At 32.4% G+C, this 21,240-nt stretch overlaps 3 protein-coding genes and 1 pseudogene across 4 annotated transcripts; all 4 read left to right on the forward strand.

The window, feature by feature from the left end:
* Positions 1-548: 548 nt before the first annotated feature.
* On the forward strand, positions 549-3,681 carry LOC122586045 (putative uncharacterized protein DDB_G0287975). The gene is made up of 3 exons (XM_043758157.1): positions 549-754; positions 844-1,090; positions 3,466-3,681. Exons 1-3 carry the CDS (start codon positions 605-607, stop codon positions 3,528-3,530), a joined length of 462 nt encoding a protein of 153 aa, XP_043614092.1. The 5' UTR covers positions 549-604; the 3' UTR covers positions 3,531-3,681.
* A 2,513-nt stretch (positions 3,682-6,194) lies between these two features.
* On the forward strand, positions 6,195-12,081 carry LOC122610467 (protein phosphatase inhibitor 2-like). 2 transcript variants are annotated; one of them, XM_043783458.1, is made up of 5 exons: positions 6,195-6,343; positions 7,906-7,973; positions 9,104-9,222; positions 10,452-10,628; positions 11,655-12,081. In XM_043783458.1, exons 2-5 carry the CDS (start codon positions 7,969-7,971, stop codon positions 11,873-11,875), a joined length of 522 nt encoding a protein of 173 aa, XP_043639393.1. In that variant the 5' UTR covers positions 6,195-6,343; positions 7,906-7,968; the 3' UTR covers positions 11,876-12,081. The 2 variants fall into 2 exon arrangements, with proteins under 2 accessions (XP_043639393.1, XP_043639398.1); XM_043783463.1 differs by having other exon boundaries at positions 9,110-9,222.
* Positions 12,082-15,038: 2,957 nt separating this feature from the next.
* Positions 15,039-18,039, forward strand: LOC122585554 (heat stress transcription factor B-2a-like). Its single transcript, XM_043757684.1, has 3 exons — positions 15,039-15,123; positions 15,216-15,504; positions 17,088-18,039. The coding sequence occupies exons 2-3, from the start codon at positions 15,232-15,234 to the stop codon at positions 17,838-17,840; spliced, it is 1,026 nt and encodes a 341-aa protein (XP_043613619.1). The 5' UTR covers positions 15,039-15,123; positions 15,216-15,231; the 3' UTR covers positions 17,841-18,039.
* Positions 18,040-19,856: 1,817 nt separating this feature from the next.
* On the forward strand, positions 19,857-20,975 carry LOC122588180 (annotated as a pseudogene).
* The last annotated feature ends 265 nt before the right edge of the window (positions 20,976-21,240 follow it).

The following is a 21,240-nucleotide window of genomic DNA, read 5'->3' on the forward strand; positions in this document are numbered from 1 at the left end:
ACATAGTGGATGATGGGAAATAACATTACAATTTCGTATCGTAAACTCAAAACTTTGAAATCTTTATGTTAATAACTTATTATAGTTAATATAAGTAGTAAGATTTGAAGAATTGAGAAAAAAAAAAGACAATTTATTAATGAGAAAACGATCAATCAAATAAGGTTATAATGTCTTTTGTATTAGTAAGCAAAAAATTAGAGTTTAATTTTAAGTTTGACAAAAAAATTAAATTTATATAATTAAAAAAGTTAATTTAACAAAATAAATAAATTAAAAGGACCTGTGTTGATCAAGGATTACTATATTGTTTTATAAACATGTTAATTCTGTTTTAGTTTATCGATATATGTTTTTGACTTTGGGTATTTTACTAAGTTTGAATTCACCCCATACATTTATCGTAGAGAGTTACCAAGGATTAAAAGTTTTATCTCTACATTTGGTAATTCGGGTGAAATAAGCCAGCCCTCCATTTTTTCCCGCCAAATTAAATCCCAGATCGATTTCATTCCAAAACCCAAAAAACCCTAAATAATATATATTCATTGATTTCCCTAATAATAATAATAATAATTGACTAATAATAAGCAAGAAATTGAAAATGGAAATAAAATTGAAGTGCAGTTGTGGGGAATCAAATTGCAGTGAATGGGCAATAATCGAAATCCAAGGTATTGTTGAAGTTCAACCTGCTTTCCAACACCGCTTACTAAATCTGCAAATTGGTCTTCTTTGCCGCCCATCTTCTCAGGTAATTAATCTTTCTAATTATATCTTAAAAATTATTAATTGGGTCTGATTGTAATTTGTAAAAGTTTTAATCTTGGCAACTGGGTTTAGGAGAATTATACATTTACTGTTGGTTATCATGAATTGACCGGGTCCAAGATTCCGTTGAAGAAACCGTTACTCGTGTTGAAAAAGAAGAAGATTGGTTATTCTGATATGGAAATAGACCATAATGATGGTAATGATGATGATGGTGAGGATGAGGGTGTAAGTTCGTCGTCTAGGGTCGAATTGGAAGTTATTGGGATTATTCGTCAGCGGATTTTGTTCAAGACTCGACCTAAGGCTCTTATATCTAGTAAGTGGTTTTATCCCCCTTGTTGCGTTTTTTGAATACGATAAGTGGTTTCTGAGTGTTTGGATGGAACATTAACTAGCCCTTATTTGCTTATGTGACACTGAAACAAGTTCTTTTAAGAGTAACCGAATTTAGGGTGTTTGTGTTAAGTTTATATACAAGTGGAGCAAGTGCTTATGCTTAATAAAAAAAAATTGTATAGCTTAATAAGTATATGTTATAAAGCTTCCCTTTACCGCATTCTTTTAAACAAGTTACTAAGGCATATAAGTTGAATAGCTGATAAGTTGTTTGGATGAAAAAAAACTTTATTGTGTTATAAAGAAGCTAATTAGTAAATGAGTTTAGCCAAACACTAATATATGCAATCCCCAAATACCGTTTGCTCAACATCTTTAAGTATAATCAAAGTTGCTATGGTTCAATAATAGTTTCATACCCGTGTATATACAAAGGGTTTTTGCTAAGTTGAAATTGTAACACTTGTGAGTAACATAGCATATAGCTGAAAATAAAGGGGGTCATATGGGTCTTTAAAATGTTCAATATTACCTAAGTACATTATTAATTTCCATGGTGAACCAAGAGTCCAAGATGCATAAAAATGGGCCAAACTGGTCTAATATGAACTGATATGTTTAGTGGTTTGAAATTGCTCCCTAGATGAATAGACTTGTATCAAATGCATTTCATATATACTGTTATTTAGTCCATTTCTGTAAACAAAAAATTAGAGTAGAACTTGGTTTAAATGCTTCATATGTATCAGGATCCATTTATAAATATAAGCAGCAACACTTTCACTTTTACCTAGATAACTTCATTCGTTGCATATAAGTAGCTTAACTAATATATCGGTTTAACCTGTTTGATTGCCTACCCATATGTATCAACAATATTGATATGTACCAGAATCTTTTGTGTCACACTCAGCAGCATCACATTCATTTTAAAAGTCTTAAACAACTATATTATCATGCCAATTGAACTTCCTAAAGAACCCACCCATATAGGAAGATCCCTTTGTTAATTAAGCCGACAGAAAGGATGAGCCATTTGAGTCTATCTAAATGGCTGATGCCTTTGCAAAGTATCTGGAACATTAGAACGTATAGCATGTTAAAAGTTGATGCTTGTTCGATAATGATACGGATCAAGAGGCCCAGTGGGTTGGCCGAAAGAAGACCAGGACGTTTAATGATAATTATTTTTCTTAGTTATAGTTGTTATTATTAGTGACTTGTGCATCAAGTTAGGGTAGATCCCAACTTGGTTAAATAAGGCCATTAGGCCATCGTTTTGTGTGTGGAGATTATTATTATTGTTCTAAGGAATTTAGGGCTGCTGGGGCATTAATCCAGAATCGGGGCTACTGGAGCCTATCCAGATTATCTTTCTTGCATCTATTACTTGTTCGTTTATCCAATTTGTTAGAATTCTCTATTTGTGGCTGTTTTCTGCCCTGATACATATCAGATAAATACTTATATGAAAGTGTCCTTAACTAAAACCAACTTTCCACACTAACATAAAGATGTGTGCCATTACTTTCAAGAGAATTATATCTTATAGTCACAAACGTAATACAAAGGAATATATTAACTATTCTAGGGATATTAACAGTCATATGTTAAAGTCATTAGGCTTACTCACAGAGTTCATTTGGTGATTAACCACATTTAACTGCAAACACCTTGCAAACCTATTAGGTATGGAGTGTGAACGAGTTGATGCTTAAAGTTATGCTAAAATTAATTCTCCAAACCAAATAACTGACTATTATTGTGGTCCACTGATGCCCCAAAACTGAATTAACTAAGAGTATATGTAATTAAAAAGTATATAATATAGTGTTGACATGTTACCTTTATTGAGAGTGATGCCATCGGATTACTGTCTTTAATTTTGTATCATCACCAACACTTCTGTCAGTCCTTTGCACTGTTTCTGTGATTGATCCGCCAGTGGAGGTGCCTTGATATGAAGCTTGAATGTATGTATCTTTAATTGTGATGATGGAAGATACAAAGAAAAGCGTAGGCTGGGTCAGGTTGTCCATGTGCTTGTGAAAATAAGTAATTTGGCTTTTGTTTATGTATCATGACAGCAGCAAATGTTAGTTAATTAAAATTGAGGTTTTGATTGGTTAATAAGTTCTTAACCTTCTTTTAGTGTATATAGAAAATACGGATTCGCTTGGTTTATGTCATATATATATGTATTCAATTATATGCTTGGAAAGTGCTGGGTTTGACCGATAAATGGAGCATCCTTTTTTTTGTAATGAGTGGAACATTGCATTTGATATATGGGTGTTCGATATCATTTTCTTTTTGTCTTTGTGACAATTGATGAAAGCATATTTCTGGTTGCAGAACCACCGCTGACCGTGAAGGAGAAAGCAAGTGCACTATGTCCTGCTGTTGCAAAACTAAATTGACTCCCACAAAGTGAGATTTGATCTTATGATGTAACTTTTAATTTGAAGTAATGAATACAAATCCACTTGAATCTGATGTTATGTCATTGTAATCTATGATATGTGCAATCCTTTTTAGACTTTATTAATCATAAACTTTTTGGAGTTTTAAGTTTGGGCCCGTCCATAAAAATTTCTACATATACATAAGATTTGTCATTGTAATACCTAGTTGTCTCTGATCGTACCTCATCCATTGATTTTTGAACAATTAGTTTCTCATCCTAGCCTTATTACTATTATTGTATTTAATCAGCAGTCGAACATCTCCTGCAATGAACTTGTGATCTCCACATTTATGTGTGGTTACGGCTTACGACCAGTTGGTTTTAAGATGAGAAACCAACTCATATAGTCTATTATACACTAGTCTTGTGGCATGTGGGTCACATTACCTTTATCTAAGGAAATGACATGTTTGATTCGAGTGTGTAAGACAATATACCTGAACTGAGATGGCGTCAACATGTAAAAAAGAAGGTCGTGTATACTTTTATATGTATGTGGGTCAATAAGCTTACAGGTGATCCTCTAGTTTGTGGGAGTGGATGTCAAATTGTCAATAACATTAATTAGCCAGCGTCAGAGCATCTTATATGGATCCAGTATGTTTAGAAACATTTTTTACATGGAGAATGTATGGTTCTTATGCTGCTGCCGTGCTAGGCAATTTATGGGAGGAATTCCTTAGAATCAAATCTTGTGATAGGCTAGTGGCAGTATTAGAAGCAAGATGTTCAATTGTACAGGCTGATGGCATCATTCCAGAGGATTTCCTCAGTTGTGGTGCAGCTGCAGCTGCACTATAACGTGAGTTTTGAGTTTGAATTTGTGATGTTGGTTATTCATTACTGAAATATCACTTGTGGAGCTAAAGGAAGAAACATATGAAGATCAATGATCAAAGAATTCCTGAATAAGAGTTGTATTAGTATCCAAAAGTAGTCTGCTAATATCCAAATAATATGTTACTATGGTTTTTTTTTCATTAGGTGTCAGAATAACATGAGTAAAAGAGTTCCAGATGTTAATGGTATATGCACAGATACCCCACATTTCCCTTTTCAATTCAAGTTCATGTACGTGTTATTTGTTTTGATGTTGTTATTGATATCCACTCCGATTCACTTGTCCATTGGTACTTGCCTCTTTTTTCTGAAGGCTATTGAATTAGCTAGAAAGGTGTCAGATGGTCTACAATTTTTACTATACAGAATGGATCAAAACAGGTAATGCTTTGGTATTAACAGGTTGGGTCGGGAAGTCGGGTAGACTGGTGCGTTAAAAAATTTATAAACAATAGGTTGGGTCATATATGATTTACAAAAATTATATTTACTTAAGTATTAGCTATTTTTTATAGATACATTTTACTTGACCCATTACCATGTTGTATCTATTAGTAAATAGGTAAACTTTGTCGCCTTTAAATATGTATAACCGCTTAAAGCTCCTTAATTTGCAGCCATATTACTTTGAAACTATCTTGTAGGATCATTATCTCATACATGAAATTTTAGTTTACAATGATGCGACCTCATCAAACTAGCACAAGTTGAGTTATTGTTTGACCTCTTCTGTTTTCTTTTGAAATTTAAAACCACTAACCGGTTTTGTTACTTTTAAAAGCATTTACACAATGGCTAATTTATATACTATATAAAAATTAGTACTCCATAGGTTGAAAAGTCAAGATTTCGGGGACATACAAAATTACCATTTTAATATAAATGAATTAACTTACACAATTATTGCATTATTTTTTAAAAGATATTTATTACTATTTTAAATCAAATATCTTTATATCAAATATCTACACCACTTGACGCATCTGCCGACACCAATAGTCGCCGTCGCCGTCACATCCGTCATTACCACCACATCACTGTCACTGCTATCGCCGTCGTATTGTACGGATACCATGCACGTTTGAACTTATGAAAAGATCTATCTTTGTAAATGATTTTAATATGACATGACTTTGTCAATTATAAATGGGAAATGATGAAATGATATTAGTAATACATCTTCTTTTAATCAAGTTGTAATCCATGGATCATTTATCTGAGTGTTGTTTTGTGTAGCTTTTTGTATCATTTATACAGTGTCGTAAATTAATAACAAATAAATTGTACCAATATCAATTCTCATTATAAATAAATTCATATGAAGATTTAACACAATGATGTGAACTCCAATTTTTACATTTTAAGAGATGAATTATTATGAGGAGTTTTTTAAAAGTCTTTGTTTTATTTCGAAGATTCTTATATTTTATATTGAAGATTCTTATAATTTAAGAATAATTGTAAGATAAACATAAAAAACTCTAAAAAAATTGGTCACCCATATACCGAAATATGAGAACATAAAATTTAAGGAAAATGATTAATTCTTAAAATTCTTCCTAACATTTTAAGAAGGTGACATGTGGTATCCACCAATTCTCTTTCTTAATCTTGCCTCTGATTTTTTCACATGTCATCATTCAATAATTAAAAGGATTTTTAGACTATTTTGTTAGGAGGATTAATCATTTCTCAAAATTTAAATCAGTGCTGGTGGCCTAGTCGATATTCGATAGTAGCTCTATTTTTTAATAAATAAAATAATAGAAGTAAAAACAGAAATGAAAGAAACAAACAAATCCATTCTGGTTCCGTGAGCCACCCATTCATTCTTTATACCCACGCGACCGACGGTCAGTCAACTTCCGGTTCTTCTCTTCCCCCGCCCACCGCACTCTTCATCATTTCCTTCTCCATTTTAGCTAGGTCCGTATATTCAATTCCAGTCCTTTTCTTTCATTTTTTTCGTTTTTTATAAAACTCTTATAACTGTTTTAACCTAATCGATTCCCATATATTGTCCTTTATATAATCATTATATATATATATATATATATATATATTCACGTTTCATTTCAATAACATGTGTATTATCTTCAGCGTTATTATTATTATTATTTATGAATTTTAGATACCTAGAATGTTTTGGTTTTGGAAATTTTATTTTATGTTAGGTTTGGAGATTCCTGTAATTTTAATTTTGAAATATCATTTTATATTACACGAGAGCAAAGTACCCGCGCGTTGCGGCAGTAAATGATGAGGGTGATAGGTCATAGGAGGTTATATGTCATAGAGTGTCATAGCCAAATGCCCTCCACCCTCGGATTTAAAAATTCGTCGAAAGTATATCGAATGACATCTCTAATGAAAGAGCATGAAATTTTAAGAACACCCATATAATTTTTATAACTTATCGATGTATGGTTTTTGAGATAAAAAGTTTTGAAAGAATTAGAGGAATAAAATGATTTATGGAGGAGAGAGAAAGTTGTACGCATTGAAGTATGGTACATCATGCATTAATATGTGTATATTGTTGAAATTGAATGTTGAAAGTTGAAAAGTGAATTTGCTTTATAGTATAGATGTTTGCTTGTACTTGTGTTTATACATAATGAAAATAGATGTTAAATTAAAGGAAATCGATAATTCTCTGTTTAATAATTTATTTTTTAGCATTTTACTGAAGATGCTTATTCTTTAGTGACGTTATTTATTCTTTGAGTTAGTTTGCATGACGTCATGCCCGTGGTTATTGTACGTGAACATAAACTCACAGTGTACATTTCTCGATCAATTTGATTGCAATTTAAAGGCGCTAAGTATTGGTTTGGTTGGCAATTTAGGGACTTAATTTCACAAACCAACCATTTTGTGTTATCTGAATGTGTTTTTAATGAGCTAGTAACTCACATTGTTAAATCTTTTTTACTGTAACAACATATAATCAATTGTGTCATTAAAAGTAGAGTATTTTTATTTTATTTCCCAACAATTTTGATTTCCCCAAATTCGACTTAAGTTCGGGTAAATTTGTTATTTTTTTAATTATGTGGGTTGCTAGCTTCTCAAGAAGAGCTTCGGCTATATATTTAATTCGCTAGTATGGGAAAAAAGTCCAAAAATTCCCAACCAAACCGATACTTAGTACCTTTGAATTGTAATCAATATGTATTGTACCTTAGTGAATATAGCCCAAAGCAGAGTATCTCTTTATGCCATTTTCCCAATTAGTTCTTAAATGTGTTTTCTGTTGTTATATTTGGTAATTGGTACCATGTTGTGCGTATTCCGTATTGTTACTTGTTCTTATGACGTTTGTGAGTCGTTCTCGTTTATGATAAATTCCAACGTTTTTTCTTTGTCTGTCTTTCCTTTTATATTTTTGATAAATAGTTACATTACAATATTACATAGATACTTTGTGTCATTATTTTGAAATCAAGTTATGCGAGAAGATACTGACTGGAGTTTTTTTTCCCCAGTGATCTGGTTGCTCAAACAACTTATTTTCATTGTTGTATTTAAAAAGCTCACGGATTGGAGAGATGAGGTAAAGTCTTTTGTATTCTTTGTTTATAATAATATTATTATATTTATGTTGACATATTATTATGTAATGAAGATACTTGGGTTATTGACGTTAAATAGTAACCTTTTTAAAATGGGAAGGATCTTTTGGAATCGGCTGTCTGACGTATATATGAAATAAATTGCTTACTAAGCAGTAGATGCAATACTTTAAATGAAAATCAAGTGCTCTGTAGTAAGGCTGTACTGAAAAGGAAAGCATATTCCTTAATTTATACCAAGTTATAAATGTCCCTTTTGGATAATCTGTTACATGCCATAAAATATGAGGACTGATTTAAATATGCTAAGCAAATATTAATCCAGACTATAAGAAAAGACAAACAAAAGGCAATATAGATGCGTCATATCTCATAGCGACTAAGCATTAGCATTTCAAATCTGAGTGTACCTCCAGCTGAAGTAATATCTTTTAAACAAAAAGCAATTGTTTGTTCTTATGCTGCTGCCGGCATTCATGAGGATTTCCCTAGGGTCAAATCTTATATAGGCTAGTGGCGTCATTTGAAACTTGATGGGTGGTTGTCGACTTGTCGTTATGAATGCTGGTGGTGCTGTGTTGGTTCTGCAACAGCCCTGCATTAGTGCAATACAAGTTTGGTAATAGAATCTCTCATGTTGGTGATTCATCACTGAAAATCTTGAGAGTTGATTTATCATCTAAAATTGGTATGCTAGTACCGAATAAATATTCCTTTGTCTTTCAGAACATTAATCATGTTGTGCAAGAAGATATCGTTAACTCTGTGTGTGGTAGAAGGTTAATAATAATAGACTAAAAGTTAATATTTTGTAAATTGATTCCTGATGGCATACCAAATGTGACTACACGACAAATAACCAACTACACGGATTACTCTTGTGCATTTGCTCCATGCACCAAACGTGATAGTTGATGACCCGTTTCTCTTATCTTGAAGTGTTTTTACCTTTCCACGTTGAATATCTGATATTATAAAGATGGAGTATCCTTGTAGAATATCATATGAAAACCTACATAGTACATAGTTGTCTTATGAGTATGTGCTACTACATAATTTTATTTCTTGAAATAATGTTGATATTTGTTCTTACATGATCATATCTTTGAAGCCGTAGGAGAGGTGTGAGATGGGATGAGGCTAACCTCGAAGAAATTGAAGCAAATAAACCTGTAAGGCAGAAAATTACAGAACCAAAGACTCCATATCATCCAATGACCGATATTGATGGTACGCACAGCTATACCCCTCCTTTTCAAATCAAGTTTATATATAGTGAAAGATCCCATATTTTATTAACTAATCGTCATTTATACAACGGAAGCTACATGGATTAGAGTTATAACACTAAAATCCACTTAAACTATACAGTTGTCTTCGTTCATAGGCCGTTACTGCGTTACATGACCCCTCTTCGTCTTAAACCATGTGTTTTTTCTCTTGAATGCCAATTTTACTAATAACGTGAAATATATACGATAAATTCCATAAGCCTGATGGCTTTGTGAGGACGTGCGTTTGTATTCAAAAATACCAAACACAATTATATCATGAAAATGCCTTTTATATTGAAAATACTTTTATCCTAGACCAAGATTTTATTGTTGATGTGTAGCGAGCCATCTATTACCCAAGTAACATATATATACTGTATGGTATCTTTGTAAAATATTTAGATTGTTAATACATGTACATTTCTTTTGTTTGTATATCACATCTACCGTCTAGGCGTCTATGCTTAATGTGTATACATGTTCTTAATCAACTTTATCTATCAAGAACAAATCCAAATACATCTTACGTATCAAGTGTTTGAGTAATAGTTTATAATTACAACTATAACTTATAAGTGTTATATTCATTTGACCACTTAAATATGATTTTTACATATAGTTATATCTTATGTCTTATTTTTACCTATGCCATCTAGTGTCTTGATCTTGAAGCAATAGCTATTGTTCTTGACATTAGTTAGAACTACTTTGAGAGGGTTGTCAGCTATAATTAACTTTGCAAGGTGGCAAAATGGGCAAGTAGGATAGGTCGAGTGATGAATTAAAGTGGGTAATGCTTTGGTATGGGTTGACTCAATACAATATGTACTTAATATTTTATAAATAATTAATTGGTAAATATAAGATTTACTACAATCATATTAATTTATCTTTTGGGTACAATCATATTAATCCAGTACGAACAACGAAGTATTAACTAGTTTAGTAATTTTGTGTGATTAGAATGATTAAGGAGGTTTTACATCATAAGTACACACTTTTGGCCCACTTTTAAAGCTAAATTTTTTATTTATCCTGCTTGATCTGTTGCAGACTTACAGATACAATATAACTCGAATCATCTCATTCATTAGTTAATGGTTTGAACCTGCATGTTTAAGTATGCATAACAGTGAAGATCTCCCTAAAAGTTACAATCATATTATTTGCACCCTTATCTTGTAGGATCATTATCTCCTGTACGAAATTCTAGTTTCCAGGAAGGGAACAATAGTACTGAGCATGCTGAAGCAATTCGTTCTGCATTGAATGATATGGCCTCTTCCAGTAGCAACAGTAACTCACATAGCTCTGGATGGACAACATCGGAGGATGAAGCAGATGATATGGATCAAGACAAAGGTTCTCTTTTTTTTTTCTTTTCTTCTTTTTATGTACAACATGAAGTTCCTTTCATTCATTGGGTATTTGATCAACCCCATTCTTGATTTTCAGCGTTTCATGATACAAGTATTGTTCAATATTAGAGGTTGCATATTTTAGGGGGGCGGGGCTCTTTTGCTCGGGTTTAGTTCGGGAAAAAAAGTTGGTCATTATATCTAGATGTAACTTCTACAAGTAACTAGTGTCCTAAATATGATTGCAAAAATTATATTATTTCATTTCGGTCAAAATACGAATAAACCGGTTATGCAAGTTAAAAGCATTCTGAAAACACCTCGAGCGACTGTTTACCTATGTTCATTGTACCTTAATCTTTTGATTTTATCTTTTGACCTTTTAAATGAAGTTTAATCCAAGCTGTTCCATTTACTTATATATTGATTTAAAGTGTCACAATTCATCGTTTTAGGACCTTTTTAGTCCAATAAGTTTCCCCAACAGATCTAACAGCACTCATTACTTCCCTTATGAAATGGGAATACATTACTGCATCGTGATTGAAAATCCATTCTTCGTTTTTGATAAATACACTATCTAAACACTTGACAAATACAAGTGTGTTTTGATATGGATTCCATATAGATTTGGTCTAGAAGGAGACTTCCGGACCCACTATTTCTGATAGAATCTGGTTGATCTTGTTTTGGCAGTTGAGAGTTGTTGACGACCGCTATTCTGTGTTTTCTTTTTCTTGAGATGGTTGTATTTGTCTTGCATTTGACGCTAGAACTATGAAACTTAAATAATCACCTAAATTTTTCTAGTAACATCTATGCAATGGACGATATCACGCTTCATTTTTAGCTAATACTTGTATCTGATTCATGGTAATCCATATTGAAGTTTTCATACCAGGGGTAGATTTCTTTCAGTCTGGATTCTTGTTTATGGGCATCCCGTCTTATAAGCACTTTTCACTACTCATATTTCATCATTTACTCACAATTCAAAGTCGTCTTTGATCATTTGAAGTTTTTCGTTCAGATGTTACTGGGAAGCGTAAAAGCTTTACGGAGAAAAGACGGGCACACTATGATGAATTCCATAAAGTGAAAGAACTCAAACAGAAGGGACCCTTAATCAAAGAATCCGATGAAGTTGAGGAAGCAATTGAAAAGCAGTCATCAATAGTTGCCGGTGTGGGAGATATAGATATCACAGATTCTGCACCAGGTGCAGCTCAACAATCATCTAATTGTTCGTAGGAACTACTGCTGAACTTACCAGTGGACTCCGTTTCTGTCTTGAATCAACTTTTTTGAGCGCAAAACTTGTAAATGAGCATTTCATTGGTTGTAGGGTGAAAGCCCAGATCGTTGGGCTGATGGTATTACCATATTAACTCAGTATAAATTGTTTTTTTAGACGATATAGATGTGAATGACATTGCTAAATGCTAATGGGATTACTATGGTGCATGGTGTAATGGATTGGCACATGGGTGTGTTGGTAATTCAAGGTTCTGGGGCACAATGGTTTACCAGACGGAATACGGTAGAGGTAGCCAATGAGATGGTCACATAAAATGGGTACTGATATATAACCTTTTGTAGCTTTGTACCTGAAATGTTGTGTCCAAATTTTAATCTTTTATAAAAATAAAGTAACTTACTTGCCTTCTGCACTCACGTTCCGTTTGGCTAGAGGTCTTAATCTCTCCACCCTTCAACCCTTTGGCAAATGTGGCAAAAGGAAGGAAAATCCATGGACCGACCCAATCATCTCCGCCCCGTAGGAACTTCACTTTCGGATAGAGATAAGTCAGTACATCTCACCTCATTTATGGGGATTTTGGTTAGGCGACACAGTTAAGACATAATAGTAGATTTTATCGGTAGGAAAAATATGTATACAAAATATTTTTTCATACATGATTCAGATTGAATGCTTAATAAATTTATGAGATTATGAGATTTTAGATACTATTAAATTGATTGATTCGGATTAAATGCTTAATAAATTTATGAGATTTTAGATACTATCATGTCTAGCGATTATTATTATTTTTATATTATTAGAAAGACAATGATCTTAGAACTCAATTAACCTACGCTTTTATTATTTAATTAACCGATCAGAAAGTTGTTTTTTACCTAAAAATAAATTATTCTAATCGAAGAATCTCGAGTCTCGACAATCTGTTGAATTTAGTTTAAGCTTATATTAGTTACCTAAAACTCTAATTATTTTTTTTTAAAGGTGAATTTCGTTTGAGAACTTCGTGTCGCGATTCGACAACGGGAGGTCTAACATACGTTGTCTTAATCGGGTCTGCGTTAGAGAGCTCCCTCGAAGTAGAAATGCCTATTTCAAATACCCGATGGGGGAAAACCCCCTACTAATCCGCCCAAAGGCACGGCGATTAATAGGGGTAAACTCTGCCTCCTCAGACTTGAACCTGGGTATAACCAAGTCAAACCTTCATCAAAAGACTTCCTATGTACTTTTTAAGTCTTGAACCCAAAACTTCCTGCTTGTAAGGCAGGTGCTCAACCACTTGAGCTAATTATTTAACTATAGAATCTCTATGATTATCCATACCTCCTTTATTCTACAGCAAACTACTTTATCCCTCTTTTTCAAATAATAAATCAATAACTCTAAAATATATTTTTTTTTATTAACTAATTTATTTATATTTAAAATTTAAGTGTATTATAAGTATATTAGGTGAAAATATTTAAATTGTGAATAATTGAGAGTTTGAATAGATTTAGTTCAAAAAACATTTTAGAAGTGTTTTGTGTAATTGTAGTGTGTGGATTGAGAATGTGTTCAACGTTAAGGGTATTTAAAAATAAAAAGTTGGAGAAAAAAGTAAAATTTTATTTTATACCGTTTTGTTAATGACAACCCTTGATCTGTCAGTATTAATTAATTTGATACATTAAAATTTGTACTTTATCTTACAAAAATTTAAGGAGCGGTTATTGATATATAAATTACAATTTTTTATACATATAATACTTTTTATACATATCATAAGTTCTAATGACAAATATTTGTCATTATTATTTTCTTATTTTATAAAGGAGTAAAAAAAGATATTAACAATCTAGAAGTGTGAATACTGAATAGTGTAGCGTAGACCAAAGCACAACTATCGCATATATTCCAACCTATAATGGAATGACACGTGTTTAAGTCCAATGAACAAATCAAGAAACTTCTGGAAAACGCATTTTCTTCTCGTTGTTTCTTACCGCGTTTCAAATATGACTAATAAGTAGTGAATTTATCCATATTTAACCCAAACGTTTTAACTAAAATTATAAAACTAAAAAATATGTATAATTATTTTTATTAATACATTATAAATCTATATGGAGACAATGAGTTGAATAACACAATAACTTATAAATTAAAGTATTTATTGTATTAACAAAACATAAAAGGATTATTATATTATATAAAATAATTTTCTTAGTTAGTAATAAAAGATTAAGAACTTTAAATAAGCATTTAGTGAACCATATTTTTAATTAAAAATATTGTAAATTATAAATGACATCATAATTGAAATAAGAACATTCTAAGTAAAATTATAGACTTGCCACATCATATTTTTTTTAAAAATATTTTTAAAAGACAATTTTCTTTTATTTATTATAAAAATAGAAATAGATGTGTTGGTCTAATCGAATTTAAAGTTATAAAATTCTTTTACACACGAACATCATCGACGTTGAGTCGTTGACGGATACAGACGTCATCAATTTATTTTGTATTTACGATTAAACCCCTTACTTTTGTATTTACGAATTAACTATATAACTCAACAATGAGCCTCATATTAGAGCATTTTCAATGAAAGTTGATAAAAAAAATTTTTTGAAGAAAAAAGTTTTTCAAAAGTTTCATATCATTAGTTACAAAGGTGTTTTGATCAAAAGATTGACAATATAAAATCCTATGAAAAATAACCTCTTTTCAATGCAGACACAAAAAATCTTTAGAAAAAGCTTAATATTAAGGTGGATAACTTTTACTTGTTTTTTAGTTAGTGAATTGATTTGTTTGTAAATAAAAAAGTTTTGTTAAATAAAGTTTTAAGAGCTTTCGTTAAGGTGTATTAATTAAATAGTTATATATTTAATATAAAATTCAAAGGTGGACTTTTAATATGAAGATATAAAATCTTTTTATACAACTTTATTTGATATTTTTTAAAATAAAAAACTTTAAAAGGTTTTTTTCAATTGTAGATGACCATGAGTGGATAACTTTTTTTCTTTTTTGGTAACGATGATGACTGATGAGTCAGCCAAGTAATCCTAATTGACTAATATTAAGTCATTGACTCATTAAATATAGATATAAATAATAATAATAATATATTCAGTTTCATAAAATTTGCACCCCCTCTTCTCGGCATCTCTTCACTACGAGGAACTTTCTAGAATCCAAAACATTAATAAATCTTTTAATTAAAATACTTTCGATTTCTCCATCGGTAAATATATTTCAATTTACTTTTATTAATTAATACATTTATAATTATTATTTGCATTGTTGATTAGTTCTTAATTATCATCTTCAATGAAGGTGAATTCGAAGATTCATGGCAGCTCCTGAGGCGGAGAAGAGTGGCGGCAGCGGCGGGGGAGAAGAGTCAGATACGTCGGCAGGCGGCGGCGGCAGATGTGTTCCGACGCCGTTTTTAATGAAAACGTACCAGCTAGTGGATGATAAAACGACAGATGACGTGGTATCGTGGAGTGTAGACGGATCCAGTTTTATAGTTTGGAAACATACTGAATTTGCAAAGGATTTGCTTCCCAAGTTTTTTAAACATAGTAATTTCTCTAGCTTTATCCGCCAGTTAAACACCTATGTAAGTTTAGTAATTTCCCTTCTCTTCTATATCTATATGTATATCTAGGGTCCGGTTAATTTGAGAACTAAAACATCACTAGTTTACCTTTTTTTGGTGTGTTTTTTTTATAGTTAATTTTTATTTTTTAATTTTCTTTTAACAAAAACTCATTCCAAAAAAATTAAAAATTTTTTTTATTTAAAAATAATATGGGTTATGCGTCGAATACACGTGGATATGGTATGGGTGTTTCCCTCATCCGTTATAAAGGAGTTGTCGCCGGACGCATATTGGAAAGGGCGGCGATCTAAGAGATGATGGGGTTTGGATACGGTACGAGCGTAGTCATTAACTGCGTTTGGTTCACGGAATGTTTTTGATAGAAATGGAATCTTTCAAAGGAATTGGAATATGAAGGAATGTAATCTAACATAATGTTTTTGATTTTTTGAGAATTCAAGTGACGGAAATTCCTTCCTCCATCCCCAAGGAATGGAGATTCCATCAAATGATGGAATGTTTACATTCCTACGGAATAAGATTCCCCCTTCTTTGAACAACCAAACGCCAATAAGGAATGGAGTTCAATTGCAATTCCATCAGATTCCATCAAATTCTGTGAAACAAACGCGACCTGGGCTTAGCCTTTAGAGATTGTTTTTTAATGATTCTCACTGTTCTTTTAGTTCTCACCTGATCACTTCACTATATATCTATATCTATATATATTTAGGTTGGGAAATTGTGTAATACCTCTATGTCAAAATATATGTACAAAGATGGATTATTTTTAATTAAAATAGAATTTGATGTCAAAAATTAATTTCTATGTGAATTTTATTATACATAGAAAATTATCTTTGCCTACAAAAAAAATTGCAAGTTAATAAATAATATAGTTTCATACATGTCTGAATATGTTATAATAAAATAAAATGTATATTTTTAGGCTTACAGACACAAACGATGTTTATGAAATCATGTGAAAAGAAAAATGTTTAACATGATTGGTTCATTTTATTTGTCACGTTTTATTTTATGTATTTATACATATTTATTTGTAAATGAAAAAGAAAGAAAACAAAGAAAGAAACTGCTCATACCTCGACAATGTATGAGTAAGTTAAAATGTAGGCAGACCTTACCTCCTTACCTCTATTTAGGTAGAGAGACTTCTTCCGGATGGACCAGATTCTACTTAAATGGTTGAAAAAGACTTCCGACCTTTGCATGAGATGAGGATTGAACCCTTACCTGTCTTCAAAGATCAGAGTGTTTATTCAAACCACATTGCTTTTACATAACATATATATTTAATTGACTGTATGTCTGTATGTAAAAGTTACGGAGTACCATATTAGAGAAAGTTTTGCACTTACAATTTTATCGACTTGCATAAGCTATATTTGACATATAGAACTTGTAGTTTCCGATATTTGAAATGTAAAAAATGTGCAAATTTAACAATTTTGTCACGATTCTTTCTTTATTATATTTGTCTTGTTACCTCCTGACTCATGAGTCATGATTCATCTCATCCGTTGTGTTATACTCGTATATAATTGCATCAATTATTAATCTGGTTTTGATTATTTTCTTAGCGCTTCAGAAAGATAGTGCCTGATAGATGGGAGTTTGCGCACGATTGTTTTCGCAGAGGTGAAAAACATCTTTTATGTGACATACAACGTAGAAAATTCACCCCTGGTATACCGATTGTGGGGCTGGTGACCACAGTGGCGTTGTCACCGGCTCAGCACAAGACGGTTTCTCCCACTAATTCAGGTGAAGAACGAGTTTTATCATCAAACTCATGTGGTGGTCCGCGAGAAGTGACAGCATCTGGTGTTAGTAAAGATGAAATGAGCCTTGAAAACAAGAGGTTGAGAAGAGAGAACCTGCAACTAAAAAATGAATTGAATCAGATGAAGAATTTTATAGATAGTGTATATGTCATGATGTCAAAATATGCACCAACAAAAAATCCATCTGAAGGCTGTTGTTCTTCACAACTTTTGCAACAAGTAAGCAATGTTAGACCATTGGAACTTTTGCCAATAAGGAACGGGAAAGATTGTAATGTTGTTGAAAGAGGAGTAATGAAGAATGAGGAGGAGGAGGAGGATGTGAGCCCAAGGTTGTTTGGCGTATCGATAGGTGTGAAACGAGAAAGGGATGGGACTGGGACCGAGAGTGATGGTGAAGGGCCAGAGCAGGTGCAGTTGCAACAGCCGGGGTCTGATGTTAAGTCTGGTTCGTTGGATGATGGTCTAGTTGATGGAGGTAGTGTTGAATCTAAGGAATCCATATGGTTGGCAAAATGCTTACAAGAGTTGGGTCGAAAGGTAATGTGATGAAATCCTAGACTTCAATTGACGTTTAAGTAAGACTTGTTTTGAAAAAAACAAATTTAGTTGATTAGCATATCGTTGGATGATCAATTTAGTACTAATGATATTGTTAAGTCCATTGTTTTATAAAATGTGGAACTTGTTACATGTAGACATGTGGTGTCATACATTGATTAGCCAAAATGTAGTAATGTCTTTTGTATAATGTTTTTGATCAATTTTTTTTTTTTTTTTTCACTTCACCACCATTTGTATACCTTGTTGGTTGTGGGGCTAACCCTTTAATATTTGGTGGTCTGGTGCTTCTCTTGGTTCATTTATTTTACGGGATAGCAAAACTGCGATAGAGTATTTTAGAAAATGGGCTCAGTTGTAATATTGACCCATTACATGTTGAATCTAATCGACCTATTCAAGGTGAGTCTCTATACAATGACCCACTTTTTGTAATTGTAAACGCCTAAAGCATAACTATCCCCATCCCTGATTACATAAATATTGGGATCACTATATGTGCTGCAACATGCTACCCTTACAAACACCTTTAGTTTCTTTTACGAGTACTAATGTAGTGAACTTGGATGTGAGAGGCCAGTGCGGTGCTGGTGCTGCATGTATTATTTTCCCTTGAAGGAAACACTTAAACATGGTTATCGTCTTATTGAGTCGGTTCATATAAATGATTATAGAAAATTGGAAACATTCCGTGACTATAAGACTTTTGGTCTCTAACTGATGCTATGGTCAATTGGTCATCTAAGATACATGAATCTTTTCGCCAAATGACATACTAACTTGAGAGTTTTGTATATATTTTAATTAGCGTCTCGCTCTTCTATATAATGTTACTATCCATGTTTAAAAAAGAATACCCTCGTGATCAAACTATTGTTAAATCAGTCATCAAGTCGATCTGATTTCATCGTGCTTAATTTCTAGTTGGCTTTTGAGGCTAATACTTGAATATATGAGGGTAGCCAAAAAGATAACAAGCATATATGCCTACTCAGAAGTCAGAATCACCTCTGTATCACATTTTTTATAAGCTTGATCCTTGAACAATGCACTAGATTAAAAGTTATGCCCATCCTTATGGGCTCCATTTAAATTTTAAAATGTTAATTAAAGTGGCCTAAAGCAGCCTGCAGATAAACAGAAATTGGCACTAATGATGGGTGTGAGACATTAGGAACATTCTCTAGCTAGAAAAACACATCCCAACATACTTAGAATGATCCATAGGTTTCTTTAAATGTAACGCATAAGCGGAAAGTTTGAATCCATTAATTATACGTACGGACACCCATCTTCCAGCTTCATGTAAAGGTTCTGTATTTTCTTATTTTTGGTTTTTAAAAGGAACATGAATTCTTATTCTCCTGCAATGTGGATTATTCTAATGAAAGGAGTGGGAAAAAGGAAGAAAAGGGAAAGCTTTTATTCTTGATTTGCAATGTGTATTCTTGAGTAACCAATAAACTTTAGCCATGAAGAACTTCCTATTATAGAAATATAGAAGAATTTCGAATAGGATCTCAGAACAATTACTTATAGAAAGGTTTCCAAATTTGGTAAAACTTTATGTTGCTGAATCTCTTCAATCTTTTTAGGCCCTCATATATGTGTCTCATTTTTTTACTTCATCAGTCATGACTGTCTACTTTTGACTTTTCGAAGTCTTTCTTTTCAAATCTGACTTTAAATATATTTTTTTGTGTTATATAATACTCGATAAAGATTATACCAATAAAAATACATTTAAAATGCAATTCATTAATATACTTTTTGCATGTATAACACAAAGAAAATATTGAAAGTCAAAGTTGAAAAAACAAGACTTCAAAAAATCAGAAGTGGACTTTCTGTTTTGGGATGGATGGAGTAATTTTCTCTTTATATAAAGGATCTTAATCAAACATGAAATACAACTCATACAATTTCACTTAACTAGTGCTTCAAGAAACACATCAAACTGCACATATCTCTCTACATTTATCTCTTGTCATCGTCGTCTTCATAATGTCAAGGATGATGGAGCCACTTGTAGTAGGAAGAGTGACAGGAGAGGTAGTGGACTCATTCACACCAAGTATATCACGCTGAGTGTAACGTACAATAATCTCAATAAGACGGTCTCTAATGGTCATGAACCCCGTGTCGATATTGGTGGAGAAGACATGAGATCTGCTTATACTCTTGTAACCCTCTTAATCTTTCTAGTCTAGTTTATAAGTAGTATAGCATATCCTGCCGAAAACTGAACGTCAGGTAGTACATATATACATTCTATGTATCTGAGTGTGTTAACTTATGTATTCCAGCTGTTTAAGCAGAAAACAAGGAAATCTGCTTACACTCTTGTAAGCTAGCCTCTAGATAGTCTAGTACTTAGTACATGCTGTTAAAAAAGGCTTACATATAGTACATATATCTACATTATGTGTGTGTTAACTTATGTTTTATTTTGAAAATGAAGATAATGACTGATCCAGATGTTCCAGGCCCAAGTGATCCTTACTTGAGAGAACATCTCCACTGGTCAGATTGTGTATTGTTAATTGTCTAATATGACTTGATTATACCTATCCATTATTTAACGGAAGCGATTTGCAACACAATAAAGCCCATTTGGTGGTGTATCGCTAAAAGCTGATGGTGTATAGATCACCACCCATTATTTAAGTACAATATAAGTTTACTTAAATTTAAATAACAGTTTAATTTGTACCCAATTTTATGTTACAGGATAGTCACAGACATTCCTGGCACTACTGATGCTTCGTTTGGTACGTATACTTTTCCTCTGTTCATATCAATGCATCGTTATATGACTTGATTATCATACTCCATGAGTTAAATTTTTACTGTTAGCTAGTATGCATAGCATTAATGAAATTGCGTATATAAACTACAGGAAGGGAGATAGTGAGCTATGAGACACCAAAGTCGGTGATAGGGATTCACCGCTATGTAGTCCTGCTGTTTAAGCAGAAAACAAGGAAATCGGTGTGTACACCGTCTTCCAGGGATCATTTCAATACTCGTAGCTTCAGTCAAGAAAATGGCTTGGGGTTACCGGTTGCTGCTGTCTATTTCAATGCTCAAAACAGTTTTTGGCCATTGGATGAAAAAAATTGAAGGCTAAGAATATTGAGGGTGTTTTTGTAATATTTAATGAAATTAATGGTAAATATGTCTTTTTACATGTATTTTAAAGGACATAAAGGTAATTGAAAATAAAAGGGAAAAAGAAACATAAAAAGAAAATATGCATGCCAATTTACACCACGTGCATGCCTTCATGGGCACATGACAATTTTCCAATTAACAAAAGCAGTTACATGATTTTCATAGTATAGGAGTTTCGCATCCATATTTCTATAAGAGATCGATCTGCATCCAT

Source organism: Erigeron canadensis, chromosome 1 (genome assembly GCF_010389155.1).
Source record: "Erigeron canadensis isolate Cc75 chromosome 1, C_canadensis_v1, whole genome shotgun sequence".
Taxonomy (NCBI): domain Eukaryota; kingdom Viridiplantae; phylum Streptophyta; class Magnoliopsida; order Asterales; family Asteraceae; genus Erigeron; species Erigeron canadensis.

Bases quoted from the DNA above. Each gene is read 5' to 3' on its own strand.
- LOC122586045 (XM_043758157.1), top strand. From the start codon at position 605: ATGGAAATAAAATTGAAGTGCAGTTGTGGGGAATCAAATTGCAGTGAA. The intron at 755-843 runs GTAATTAATCTT...AACTGGGTTTAG, and splicing joins TTTGCCGCCCATCTTCTCAG to GAGAATTATACATTTACTGT. The intron at 1,091-3,465 runs GTAAGTGGTTTT...TTCTGGTTGCAG, and splicing joins ACCTAAGGCTCTTATATCTA to AACCACCGCTGACCGTGAAG.
- LOC122610467 (XM_043783458.1), top strand. The intron at 9,223-10,451 runs GTACGCACAGCT...CTTATCTTGTAG, and splicing joins TCCAATGACCGATATTGATG to GATCATTATCTCCTGTACGA. The intron at 10,629-11,654 runs GTTCTCTTTTTT...TTTTTCGTTCAG, and splicing joins TGATATGGATCAAGACAAAG to ATGTTACTGGGAAGCGTAAA.
- LOC122585554 (XM_043757684.1), top strand. From the start codon at position 15,232: ATGGCAGCTCCTGAGGCGGAGAAGAGTGGCGGCAGCGGCGGGGGAGAA. The intron at 15,505-17,087 runs GTAAGTTTAGTA...TTATTTTCTTAG, and splicing joins TCCGCCAGTTAAACACCTAT to CGCTTCAGAAAGATAGTGCC.